Source organism: Leptonotus elevatus, chromosome 3 (genome assembly GCF_054856555.1).
Source record: "Leptonotus elevatus isolate MCC_2025b chromosome 3, RoL_Lele_1.0, whole genome shotgun sequence".
Lineage (NCBI taxonomy): Eukaryota > Metazoa > Chordata > Actinopteri > Syngnathiformes > Syngnathidae > Leptonotus > Leptonotus elevatus.
Genome location: NC_141241.1, coordinates 18,655,024 through 18,667,215, shown reverse-complemented (window position 1 = coordinate 18,667,215; position 12,192 = coordinate 18,655,024). Strand labels below are relative to the sequence as shown.

Genomic DNA, 12,192 nt, shown 5'->3' with positions numbered 1-12,192 from the left:
AGCATTTTTAAACATCTCGGGGGTGTTAATTACTTGCAGAGTTTCACTGTTTGTGGCAGGGGGGCAATGAAACTAGAATGGAATACACAGTAGTAGCCTGTAGGTGGCAGTAATGGTCTTCATTTACTATGGCGTTTTCACAATGATAGATTTAAAAACGTCAAACCATGTAGCTGGATTTGATCAGGTGACAAGTGTCACTCACACTGCCATTGACGGCTATAAACGTCAAAAATTCATTTGAACTTGTTTATTCTTTTTTCCCCCACTTTTGTTAACAAGAGCATGAAAAGCTAAACATGTTTTTAAATAATCTTTTTATTAATCTTTTAAAGAAAAGAGTATAAAAAATTAGGAGGGGCACGTGAATAAATTATTAAAAATAAGGGCCGATTAAAAATGTTTTATTGTAATTAATCGCATAATTTCAATAGTTAACTCACGATTAATCACAAATTTTAGATCTGTTCTAAATGTACAATCATTTTCTCCTAGGTTTTCATACTCTTGTTAACAAAAGTGAGAAACAAAGTTAAACTAATATAAATAGTGTGACGGCCTCACGACTGACTGGATTCTGAAGTGTTCGGTTTAGGTGAACGGTATGGGATTTTTTAATAGGTTTTAGGTGAACTAATACATACACACTCACATACAAAATAAAAATGTATAAAAATATATATAAATAATTTTTAAAAAAGAGAGCAATGATGATGACATGTCAAATCGGTAAAATTACCGAATGAACTGAGCTCTCCAGAAAAAAAAAGAAAAAAAAAAGAAATAGTTCAAATGAATTTTGGACGTCTATAGCCGTCAATGGCAGTGAATGAGTTAAAGTCATGATCAACATTGTAAAATAATTTCTATTTGGACCACATGACATTTGTGCAGATGTATTCTAATAGCATCTATTAGATTTGACTCGGCCCTCACCCGGCGATGTTGGCCATGGAGCTGAGTGCGTCGTAGCCTTGCGCGATGGTGACCCTGGGCACTTGATCCATGGCCAACACTGTGCTCTTCCTCTCTGACAACTTTTTCATCAGCTCCGGATTCTGAGCTGGGTAGATGAAGCTCACCAGGGTAGACATCGGCTTCAGAAGGTCTGCCTCGCTCGCACTGGGGGCTCGAACCTACAGCGGGACAGAAGCGCTCCAATTAGGACTCAAAGAGTACGGGGGTGAATATAAACGCAGCAGGTGGACCGCCAGACCTTGAGGACCAGGTCTGATCCGAGGGCCCCTTTGACGTCAGTGATGCTGGCGCCTGCATCTTTGTATTGTTGGTCAGAGAACTTGGAGTCCTCGCCAGCTCCACTCTCCACCTGCACGCTGAAACCTTGCTTGACCAGCGCCTGCACGCCGGCAGGTGACAGCGCCACGCGACGTTCATTTTGGAAGGTCTCCTTGGGGACGCCGACCACCAGCTCCGTGTACAGAACACCTAGGAATCAGATGAGAACACAAAACTGTTTTTTTTTTTTTCAAATTGTGATTTTCAAAAAATGCAGCTAGTGTTTTTTTTTTTTTATATATATATACAGATTTGCTCAGTTATCGTGCCGCAGATTAAAACCAACATGTTCCAAAGTGGGCATGTCTGCATTTGTTACAGGGGTCACATAGACACATACTATAAAAGGAGGGTGGGGGGGGTGGGGACTTCAGTTTGTGTATAAGACACTTATACGAATGCTTAAACAATTCAACATGCTGTAGGTCAACATATGTTAAGCATTTTAAAAGTAAAATAATAAATCTCAGTCTGGGTTTATCGGTAATAAAGCAAAAGTTTTTAGTATTAGTGTGATTTTTTTTTTTTTAATAATAATAAAAACTGCATGATGCCTTCCTTGTAACATTTACAATTTTAATTATTCAAAGTCAAATTAAAAAAAAAATATATATTTTGGGACATTCAAATGTATCTACAGTGTGACATGTTATTTAATTTCTTTTACATTAAAATGTTTGTAACACTAAGCTTTTGTTGCTTTTTTATGTATTAACATAAAAAAAAAATCTACAATTTTATACTAATAAAAAAGTGTGACAATTTGGAATTAAACTTTTTGGGCCATTTAAATTTTTTTTTCTTTTGTCCTTTCAAAAACTAACTTTTTTCTTGTAAGCCTTTGATGCAGACCGCGATTATTTTTATTATTATTATTACAGGTGGCAGGCCAATAAAAAAATGTGGCTGAACTTTGGACTCCCTTGTAGATGCACCGTCACCTTTTTTTTTTCTTCCATCTGTGAAACTTATTTTAGGTTTTACAAACTCCTTTTTCTGTGTGTGTTAATTCCCATTAGGGCTGGACAATAAATGGAAATAATTCGATAGATCAGCATTTTAAAAATCAAATCGTTGAAAATTTTCATAATCGTGAAATCAAATTGTGTCTTTTGGATTCTTACAAGCTGTTGTTCTTATGTTGTGTTACATTTTGATGTTTTTGTGGCAGAATGCTGGATGGGTGCTTTACAATAGCTACCAAACTACTTCATTGTGGCATTTAAGAAAAAAAACTATGAATGTTAAGTTTATGTCAAAACTAAATTAGAATCAGTATACATTATTATTGTTGTCTGAACATTTTGCACAGGAATTATTTTTGAATAAATGAAACCTTTAAATAAATGTTTGTGGGGTTTATTAGATTAAAATCGATTAAAATCGTAATCGTCCTGAATGTCTGTAAAAATCGATATTTTATTTTTAGGCCATATCGCCCAGTCCTAATTCCCATGTTAAAGTAGTGAGTGACCAGCCTTGATTTGAAAACAAGCTGACCATGCCAAAATAACAAAAATAAATAAATATATGCATGGTTATAAGTATTAATGACACTTTTTAATAATGAAGTCACCTTAAACCAGAATGCTGACTTAATTTTTTTTTTTTGGGGCACTTAGCGTAAAGTTCGAGAAACTCTAACGTACAATAAATGGCACTTTTTATACACAATACTGTAGTTTCACCCCCCCCCCCCTTTTCTCCAAGCTGCATGAATGGCTGAGACCAAGTGTCAGGTTAACATTTCTCACCATAAATGGCGCCGTGACCTCGCTGCCATGGCGACACTATTAGCAGGTGATCGGCTCTCAGCCAGCGTGGCTTAAGGCCTGCTCCACTCCAGCACAGATAGCGCCGCATAGCAACTTTGAAAAGTTGCTATGGAAAACTTGCACAACTCTACTTAAACATTTTGTTTCAAATACTTTGAGAGCGTGCAAATCGGACCCTCGGTTTATTTTTAGGTGAGAAGTGTCCAGGCAGCAATGTTTGTACAGGTCACCTTTATCTGACCTCTTACATGTTAGCAAGACAGAAAGCATGGCGGCAACTTTTCCATTGCTGCGGTTTCCTTGTCCACACTTCTAGTATTTTAGTCAGTGACTTTGTCCCTTCTTGCTGAAATCAGATTCAACTCTCTTCTGCACAGAAGCCTCAATATAATATTTTTACTAAAGAATTTGTCATACCTTTATTGGCCTTTTGTTCCCACAATGCAGGGAAGGTCCTAAAAGTCCTCCTTGTTGGTATCTTGTGACGGACTCCTCGCTGGAGCAAAGTGAGAGACGAGCCGGAGATGCAGTGCAGGAGGGTCGACATGGCCACGGAGCGTCCGCCCGGAAACTCCTTCTGGGTCTGCCAAGCAGAGTTCAGATTTTAGGTTAACACCAATTTGGCGGATAAATAACACGAATAAGCCTCGATGGAACCGGCGCACAGTCGCACCTTAGCTGTGTGTTCCAAGAGACCTAGCAGACGTAGCAAAGTGACATTTCAAATTGACAGACAGGACGCGCGCGTGCGCACACACAAACGGGTCCCGGGCCTGATCTCTCACACACTGCGGCTCGTTCACGCGGTGTGGAATTATGACGGCACAGATGGAAAGTGTGCCAAGTGCCTTCTGGCTGGCGTGCGGGCAGGAAGCAGAGAAAGTTAGGCAGGGACGTCAAATGTTTTGAGGATGAAATGGGGGCATCGGAGGACAAACTGGTTCCAACACAAACATGCAATGTTTGCGGATAGTGGATTCGGAGAAAAGAGAGTGACCTGAAAAGAGTGAGAAGGAGGCGTGAATTGAATGGAGTGGAAATGAGACGAATGGTGTTGAATGATTTTGAACTTGTTCTTTTGCCACATGACATTGTCAAACTTAAAAAAAATCTTGGCAATAATATGTTATATGTGACCTCACTAGTCTAAACATGACATTCTGATTAATATTAAATTGTGTCCATCTCAGGGGGCGGCCATTTTGCCACTTGCTGTCGACTGAAGATGACACATCAATGTCGCTCAGGGCTCAGGCAACAATCAATCAAAGCTCACCTGTTTTATGAAGCTGCGCTGTGATTGGTTGTTACCCGAGACCTGAACAACATTGATGTCATTTTCAGTCGACAGCAAGTAGCAAAATGGCCGCCCCCTGGGATAGATAAAAACGGCTGGATTTTGCTGCTTAGCTAATATTCCACTATCCAGCCTGTTTTCCATGTTTCACACCTGATTCATGATCAGGATCGTTATCAGTAGGGGTGGGAATCTCTTAATGTCTCATGATTCGATTCAGAATCGATTTTTTTGCTTCAATTTGTTGATGTGCAAGGAATTGTAATGATCTACTCCAGTCTGACTCGCTCATGCTAATTAGCACGCTACTCACGGCACTTTTATCACTCAAAAGAACAGCTCCACGCTGGGAAAAAAAAAAACTTTTATTGTGATAACTTGATCATGACTTTTTTTCTTCTACTCTCTAATGCGGCTACAACTTAACAGTGTATTAGACCGCGTGGAACCACACTGCCCGTCAGTGGCCAAACCGGGTACAACATGAACAGCGCTCCAAATATATAAAATTATTTAAATAAAATCGATTTTGGGACATTTAAAATCGATTCAGAATCGTACTAAATGAGAATCAATTTTTTGGGCACACCCCTAGTTATCAGGCTTCCGCAAAGCTTGCTGATCATTAGATTCAGCTGTGCTTAAGGAGGGAGACATGGAAAACAGGCTGGATAGTGGCTCTCGAGGACAGGACTTGGCCACCCCTGCACTAAAGCAATATTAACCATAATATCACATTTAGACTAGTGGGGCTGCATAGAACAATTATTGTTTGAGTTGGCTCCCCCTTTAAGATTTACATTGGTGAAAAAAATCAGGGCAAAAAATAAACACCCTTGGGAATTTATATGCATTTGCATTCAGTCACACAGGATTCTTAAAACAAAAGTGGGGTAGACACAAATGGCCAGCATAGAGCCCAGAAGGTTAAACCACTGAATGACATAATCAGATTCCATTGCGTTGCATTGATTCACCCACAAACTCAAGTAGGTCTTCCGTATTATTGCCAGACTTGCCTTTTTTAATGAATTCCCCCGGGGTCAATAGTTCAACTTTAGCCTCAGAAGGAGTTACAGCCTGCCAGGCTGCGCACTGTCCACGGTCGACCCAAGCACCTGGCACACGCTTGCACACTCTCGTAAACGACTTTCCGTTGTCTGGATTGCGCCGGCGCGCGGCGCCAGCACTACTATTTATGGACAAATATCAAAGCACGTGACTAGTTCTCATGCCCAGTGACCACCTTGGGAGCAGAAGAGCTAAGCACGTTGCAGACGCCACTTAAATACTGCCGGAGAATCGAATTAAAGGTTTAGCGTCAATCAAAACCCAGACAAGAGACTTGAGGACACTTGCATTACACACACCTTTTAAACTTGAGCAAATATTTGTCTACATTTTACTAAAGTATTTCTGTCTTCTTCTTTTTTTTAAGACTTGCATTTCTTTTTCGGTACACGTGGGGGCGTCGAGGTGACAGCGGCGTGGCGACAATGTTGGCCAATGACGAAGATTATTATTATATATTTTTTTTAGATTAGTGTAAATAAAAGTAACAATGAAATACATTCTCAATGCGGACACTATTCGTATTTAAGGTTTTTGGTGCTTCTGCAGTTTTATTGTTATGGTCACAGAGCGGAAGTCAGAAACAGGAAAACGTAGATGACCACATGGATATTGTAAACATTACTTCTTCTGACCAACTCGCCGCGTGTGCCGTGTAGTTGTATTATAATACGATACGGAAATTATATACACGTACACGACTTTATTTGTATGGAGCAGAATGGTTGTTTTTAATTCGTAACTGCGAGCTAATAGCATAGCTAACACTGGAGCTGTACGAGCGTATGTATTCAATCCCCGGATGGTAAAACTGGTCATGCAAGCAATAGTTACTTGATGATGACGACTCTGAAGCTGTTGTCAGTCGAACCATCAGATCGGGGCTCGCAGAGATGCAGGCTGGGTCCAGGTTTGATGTCAGCGCTGGGCTTGAGTGTGGGCTCCCCGGTGATGGTGTCCCTCCCCGGTGGAAGCTGCCTGTGCACCGCGTGGCCCAGGCATGACCTGGCTGAGGGCTTCCTGCAGGTGGACACGAAGTGTTGCTCTCTTTATCTCGTCAGGCATCCCCCCTCACGCCTCACCCTGGATCCCGAGCAAGTCACACCCGTCCCGTGTCCCAAACTGAAAGGAATGACGATAAGCGTGGTCGTCCAAAGTGTTAACTTCAAGAGAAACACCTCACCTCGTTTTGTTCATGAGCTTGTCAAAGACATGCTGAAAGGTGCCTTAGTACATAGGGAGCATGTCATAAACCTGGAGGATTTCGATACGGACATTCGATATGTTGTCATTACAAACATCTATCCGGATTCTAACACAGCCGGACTTGTCACTTCCAAAACTAGTGTGGAGATTGCTGACATCCAAACTGTCAGGCACTTCAAGAGCCATCTGCAGGGGCAGGTCACTGTGCCCCTGGGGGGCCTGGAGGAGGTCAGCGTGCATGCATTTGAACGAGGAAGTACAATTCATTTAAACACAAACTCACATATTTTTTTCCCAATGCACCCTAGGTGAGCGCATCTCTAAGAGAGATGCTGCAGCTGCCGCTTCTCTATCCAGGCACCCTGGATTCTCTTGGGGTGTCGTGTCCTAGAGGTGTGCTGCTGGTAGGGCCGCCGGGTGTTGGAAAGACACAGCTGGTACGGAAAGTGGTTGGAGAAGTGGGAGCCAGCCTTGTGGTGGTCAGAGGGCCAGAGGTATTTTTTTTTTCAACCTCTATCTACATTATCTGCAAGTCCAACTTTCCGTCTTAATTACGGAATCGAATGTTCCAGATTGTGCGTTCCCGCCCGGGTGAAAGCGAGGAGGTGTTGCGAGGCGTGTTCGCGCAGGCTCGCGCCGCAGCAGAGGAGGGTCCATGTGTTCTCTTCTTGGACGAGCTGGACTCTCTTTTCCCGAGAAGAAGCAGTACGTCCGCACCGGAGAACCGCCTGGTGGCTCAGCTCCTCACGCTGATGGACGGGGTGGACCGTTCGGATCGCTTCCTCGTCATCGGTGCCACCAACCGCCCGGACAGCTTAGACCCGGCCCTGCGCAGGCCTGGAAGATTTGACAGAGAAGTAAAAAAATATATATCAACACTAATGAATGTGTGAATCGTCACAAACATGTTTAAAAAAAATGCTTCATCTTTAGGTTATTATTGGGCCTCCTACCTTGTGCCAGAGAGCAGCCATCTTGTCTGTTCTGTCTGAGAAGATGCCGATGTGTCCCAATGTGGATATGACGGAGCTGGCACAGAGAACCACAGGTTATGTCGGGTCAGACCTCAGCGCACTTTGCAGGGAGGCCGCCATGCATGCTATGCGGGAAAACGTAAAGGTGAAGCCAGTGATGCATCATATATTATTATATATTACCGTTTTACCACCATTTTTTGGCATATTTTTACCATTTTGGCAGGACTCAGTCTCTATCCTACTATTCTACTTTATTTGATGCACATCTATCTTCTATTTGCAATCCCACGGTTGGTTTATCAGGACAATAAAAATGTTTTTTAATTGAAAACAATGAAATGTTGAGCTACCTTGTTGTCATCTTTTCACGCAGAGTTCAGGGGAGCAGACGGTGGCACTGAAACATTTCCTTGAGGCTCTAAAGTCGGTGCGGCCGTCCTGCCTGCGGAGCAGCCTTGGCCGGACGGACCTCGCTCCTGTGGCCTGGGAGCAGATTGGAGGCCTTGATGACATCAAACTGAAACTGAGACAGGTGAGATAAAAACAAAGAAAAAAAAAACACTTTTCATAATGATTTTATCATGCAGTGGTTTACACACTCCCCAGGCACTTCCAATACAAAAGCCAGATTGAAAGGTCTGCCTTTAAAATACATGACACTGGTCAAGTTAGAACTTCTAGATGAACAAGAAAATCATCTCAATACTTTTGCTGTAATTGGTAGCGGAATGAATCCACAGTTAATATAGTTTACCATTTTGATCAATACTCGCATCTTGGTGATGAAAAGTGTCCGTTTTTAGTTAACACTGACAGCATTGCTACTGCAACTGGCAAGAGCGTCTAGCTGGGTGTGAAGTAGGGGTGGGAATCTTTGAATGTCTCACGATTCGATTCCGATTTTTGAGTCGTTTTTCGATTAAGAAAGATTTTCGATTCAAAATGATTTGATTAACAATGATTTTTGCTTCAATCTATAGATGTGCATGGAATTGAAATGATCTACTCCAGTCTGACTCGCTAATGCTAATTAGCGCGCGACTCGCAACACTTTCATCACTCAAAATAACGGTTCCACGCTGCAAAAAAAAACAATTTTTATTGGAAGAACTTGATAGTGACTTTTTCCTTCTACTCTCTAATGTGGCTACTACTTAACAGTGTATTAGACCGCGTGGAACCACACCGCTCCTCAGTGGCCAAACCGGGTACAACATGAACAGCGCTCCAAATAAAGGCACACACAGACAAAGGCACAACCCTAGTGTGAAGCATTTGAGAGCTGCACTCTGGCTTTTAGTCAGCAGGTGGCGTCCTAACCCTAGCGTGTCCCTAGAAAATTTAGAGAGTTGGAGGATCATTCAGTCCAGCAGTCTGAGTGAGCACTTTCTAAAATGTTGGTTGCCCCTTTTAGCAATGTGTGTGGGATGAATTGAACTAAACTGATTATACCACTTTAGTGTTATCTAGGGACTCGATTATACCATTTCAGTATTTATGGGTGTAGATTGTGCCACTTCACTGTTACAGTTTATTTTTCCACGCAACTTAGTAAGGTAAGCAACATTTTAGAAACTGATCTTACTTACTTCCTGTGTGGAGTTTTGATGTTCAAATGCCCAAAGGAGACAAACGGTATATAAAATGGATGGATTGATAGTTCATGTGCTCATACTTGACATCAACCTAATATTTCCTGCTTCCATTTTGTGCTACGCTCTGCTTTTGTCTGTTTATGCATTGAAAGTTTTGAGAAAATCTAGAAGACATCCAGCTCAGTAGCCTAGATGGGTGTGACAATCAGTGGTACTTTAAATCCAGTGGGATACATCACAGATGTCCCCCCCCCAAAAAAATTTACAATGTCATAAAAAAAATATTACAATATCATAGGAAAATGTGTTTTTATTTCAGTAATTCAATTCAAAAATAGAAACTTGTGTATTGTTCGGATTCATTAAACACAGGAATTTCTTGAGATGATCCATTTTAGCTCCAAGTTGTAAACATCAACATGATACCAAATCAAATCATGATTTTATTTTTTCACTTTTAATATTGCATTAGCAGAATATGAGTTAAGCAGCCGAATCCCAGCACTTGTTATCAATATCAGAAGGCGGCCATTTTGCCACTTGCTGTTGAGTGAAAATGATCTCAGGTTACAACCAATCACAGCTCAGCTTCAGAAAACAAGCGAATTGTGATTGGTCGTTTCCTGAGCCCTGAGCAACTGTGATGTCATTTTCAGTCGACAGCAAGTGGCAAAATGGCCGCCCCCTGAGATAGATAAAAACGGCCGGATTTTTACATCTGCTCTAAGTGTGCAATGAAAAGATGACTAATAATAGCGTCGGAAAAGCACTTTTTGTTTTTGCTTTCCATTCATTGTGCGTTTGTCTGTGTGTGAACGCGAAGAGTATCGAGTGGCCAATGATGTACCCCGAAGCCTTCTCCCGCCTGGGTCTGCGTCGCCCCCGTGGCGTCCTTCTGCACGGGCCTCCGGGTTGCGCCAAGACAACGCTGGTCCGCGCTGCAGCCTCGGCCTCAAATTGTACCTTCCTGTCCGTCAGTGGCGCTGACCTCTATTCGCCCTACGTGGGAGACTCGGAGAAGGCTTTGTCACAGGTGCTTTGTCTTCGCCATCTTTTTCGTGGGGTTTCGTCTACAAACTCGCCCGTGACGTTACAGCTGTTTGGCCAAGCGCGGGCCTGCGCTCCCTGCATCCTTTTCCTGGATGAGGTCGACTCTGTGATGGGCTCGCGGCGCAACGGTCAGGCGCTCAACAGCGTTCAGACCCGACTCTTGTCCGTGCTCCTCAACGAGATGGACGGCGTCGGCCTGAAGACGCTGGAAAGGAGGGGGACGCAGAAGATCCTCCAGGCGGTGGGAGGAGAGGAGCATCACACTACAGAACAGGTTAGACCACATGAATACTACAATGTATGTGTGAAGTTGTTTTTTGCCATTACATCGGGTTCCTGTTTACACTCAAGATAAACAATTTGTTAAGCATTTTCTTACGAATATATTTTTTATTTGACATCAGTGTCCTGCTAGTATACATTTGTGCTCTTGGACAGACGGACAGCCAGGAAGTGTGCAACAAAGACGTGCTGGTCGTAGCCGCCACAAACAGACTCGACTGTTTGGACAGCGCCCTCTTGAGGCCTGGCAGACTGGACCACATTCTCTATGTGCCACCACCGGACCAACAGGTTAGTTAGAGGGCATTCCCACTTATGTTGTTTCTAACCTTTATTACTTATTATTATTATTATAGCATTTTATTCTCCTCACTTTTTCACAGAGAAACAACTCCCACATAATACATCCGATTTACACCGTTCAAATTTCAACTTGCTTCAAAAATTCACTCCTTCCTGGGTGTTTATCATCTGATTCCACATTACTTAAATATCAACTTTTCCCAATTCATTTTCAATGGGAGTGACATGGAACTTTGTCAAAGTTCCACTTTCCACGCCCACTTTCATTCCAAAAAAGTTGGGACACTACAAATTGTGAGTAAAAACTGAATGCAATTATGTGGACGTGCTAAATTTCAATATTTTGTTCAGAATAGAACATAGATGACATGTCAAAAGTTTAAACTGATAAATGTTATCATTTTAAGGGGAAAATATGTTGATTGTAAATTTCATGGTGCCAATAAATCTCCAAAAAGTTGGAATAGCAATAAGAGGCTAAGTCAATTACACTTATAAAAAAAAAACTGCTGGAAGACCAGTTACCACTAATGAGGTCCATTGGCAACTTGATTGGAGCTAAAAAGAGCTTCTCGGGAGTGGCAGTGTCTCTCAGAAGCGAAGATGGGTAGACAATCACAGATTCCCTGTTTCATATCTGTTCTAAATCTACAATTAAAACAATTCTAGGTTTTCATACTCTTGTTACCAAAAGTGGAGAAAAAAAATGTTCAACTGATAAAAATAGTTAAAATAAAATGTTGACGTTTATAGCCGTCAATGGCAGTGAATGAGTTAATATATAGTTTTATCATTTATGTGTCTTTCCCCAGAGAACTTATAGGTTGTGGACTGATAAATGTGAGTTGTCTTGTGTTTAGGCCCGCCTCACCATTCTGAAGGTGTGCACAAAGTCAATGCCCGTGGCTGCTGATGTGTGTTTGGAGGAGCTGGCTGCCGTGACAGATTTCTACTCTGGAGCGGACCTGGAAAATGTTTGTAAAGAGGTCATCGAAAGCATTTCACTTCTCAAGTCTCAGCTCAGGCTAAAAATGTACAAATTGTCTGGTTGTCTCGAAAGCGGCACCAATCTGAAAAGTCGTGTTTTTGTGTCGCAGGCTGCTTTGCTGGCGTTAGAAGAAAACATGGAGGCGTCTAGTGTCAAACACACGCACTTCCTGCAATCTCTCAAGAAAACCAAGTCGTCTCTCACAGCCCAGCAAATACAAACATAACATCTCATAAAAAAAAAAAAAATCCACCAACATTTATTTTTAATAAAACAATACAAAGCCCAGCTTCACTGTCTTTTGTTTTCCTCCTCTCAAAATGAGTTCTCCCTTTGAGTTGCAAGGGGGCGC

At 42.1% G+C, this 12,192-nt stretch overlaps 2 protein-coding genes across 6 annotated transcripts in view; one reads left to right on the top strand and one right to left on the bottom strand.

Moving 5' to 3' along the window:
• nnt2 (nicotinamide nucleotide transhydrogenase 2) overlaps positions 1–6,433 on the bottom strand; it is a 24,056-nt gene extending 17,623 nt beyond the window's left edge. The window contains exons 1-4 of one of the 3 annotated variants that reach the window (XM_086070663.1): positions 6,274–6,433; positions 3,489–3,654; positions 1,217–1,446; positions 937–1,136 (exon numbers count right to left, since the gene is read on the bottom strand). In XM_086070663.1, the coding sequence (XP_085926789.1) occupies positions 937–1,136; positions 1,217–1,446; positions 3,489–3,618 (560 nt within the window). In that variant the 5' untranslated portion in view covers positions 3,619–3,654; positions 6,274–6,433. Of the gene's footprint in view, positions 1–936; positions 1,137–1,216; positions 1,447–3,488; positions 3,655–3,744; positions 3,910–5,387; positions 5,561–6,273 lie in introns of those variants that run through there. The other 2 variants (XM_086070661.1, XM_086070662.1) reach the window with 2 other exon arrangements.
• afg2b (AAA ATPase AFG2B) lies at positions 5,952–12,192 on the top strand. 3 transcript variants are annotated; one of them, XM_086070665.1, is made up of 10 exons: positions 5,952–6,873; positions 6,954–7,139; positions 7,218–7,502; positions 7,579–7,764; positions 7,996–8,154; positions 10,041–10,250; positions 10,314–10,541; positions 10,706–10,840; positions 11,713–11,826; positions 11,950–12,192. In XM_086070665.1, the coding sequence occupies exons 1-10, from the start codon at positions 6,277–6,279 to the stop codon at positions 12,064–12,066; spliced, it is 2,217 nt and encodes a 738-aa protein (XP_085926791.1). In that variant the 5' UTR covers positions 5,952–6,276; the 3' UTR covers positions 12,067–12,192. The 3 variants fall into 3 exon arrangements, with proteins under 3 accessions (XP_085926791.1, XP_085926790.1, XP_085926792.1); XM_086070664.1 differs by having other exon boundaries at positions 11,713–11,838; positions 11,950–12,191; XM_086070666.1 differs by having other exon boundaries at positions 11,713–11,885; positions 11,950–12,122.

Bases quoted from the DNA above. Each gene is read 5' to 3' on its own strand.
- afg2b (XM_086070664.1), top strand. From the start codon at position 6,277: ATGATGACGACTCTGAAGCTGTTGTCAGTCGAACCATCAGATCGGGGC. The intron at 7,765-7,995 runs GTGAAGCCAGTG...CTTTTCACGCAG, and splicing joins CTATGCGGGAAAACGTAAAG to AGTTCAGGGGAGCAGACGGT. The intron at 8,155-10,040 runs GTGAGATAAAAA...GTGAACGCGAAG, and splicing joins TCAAACTGAAACTGAGACAG to AGTATCGAGTGGCCAATGAT.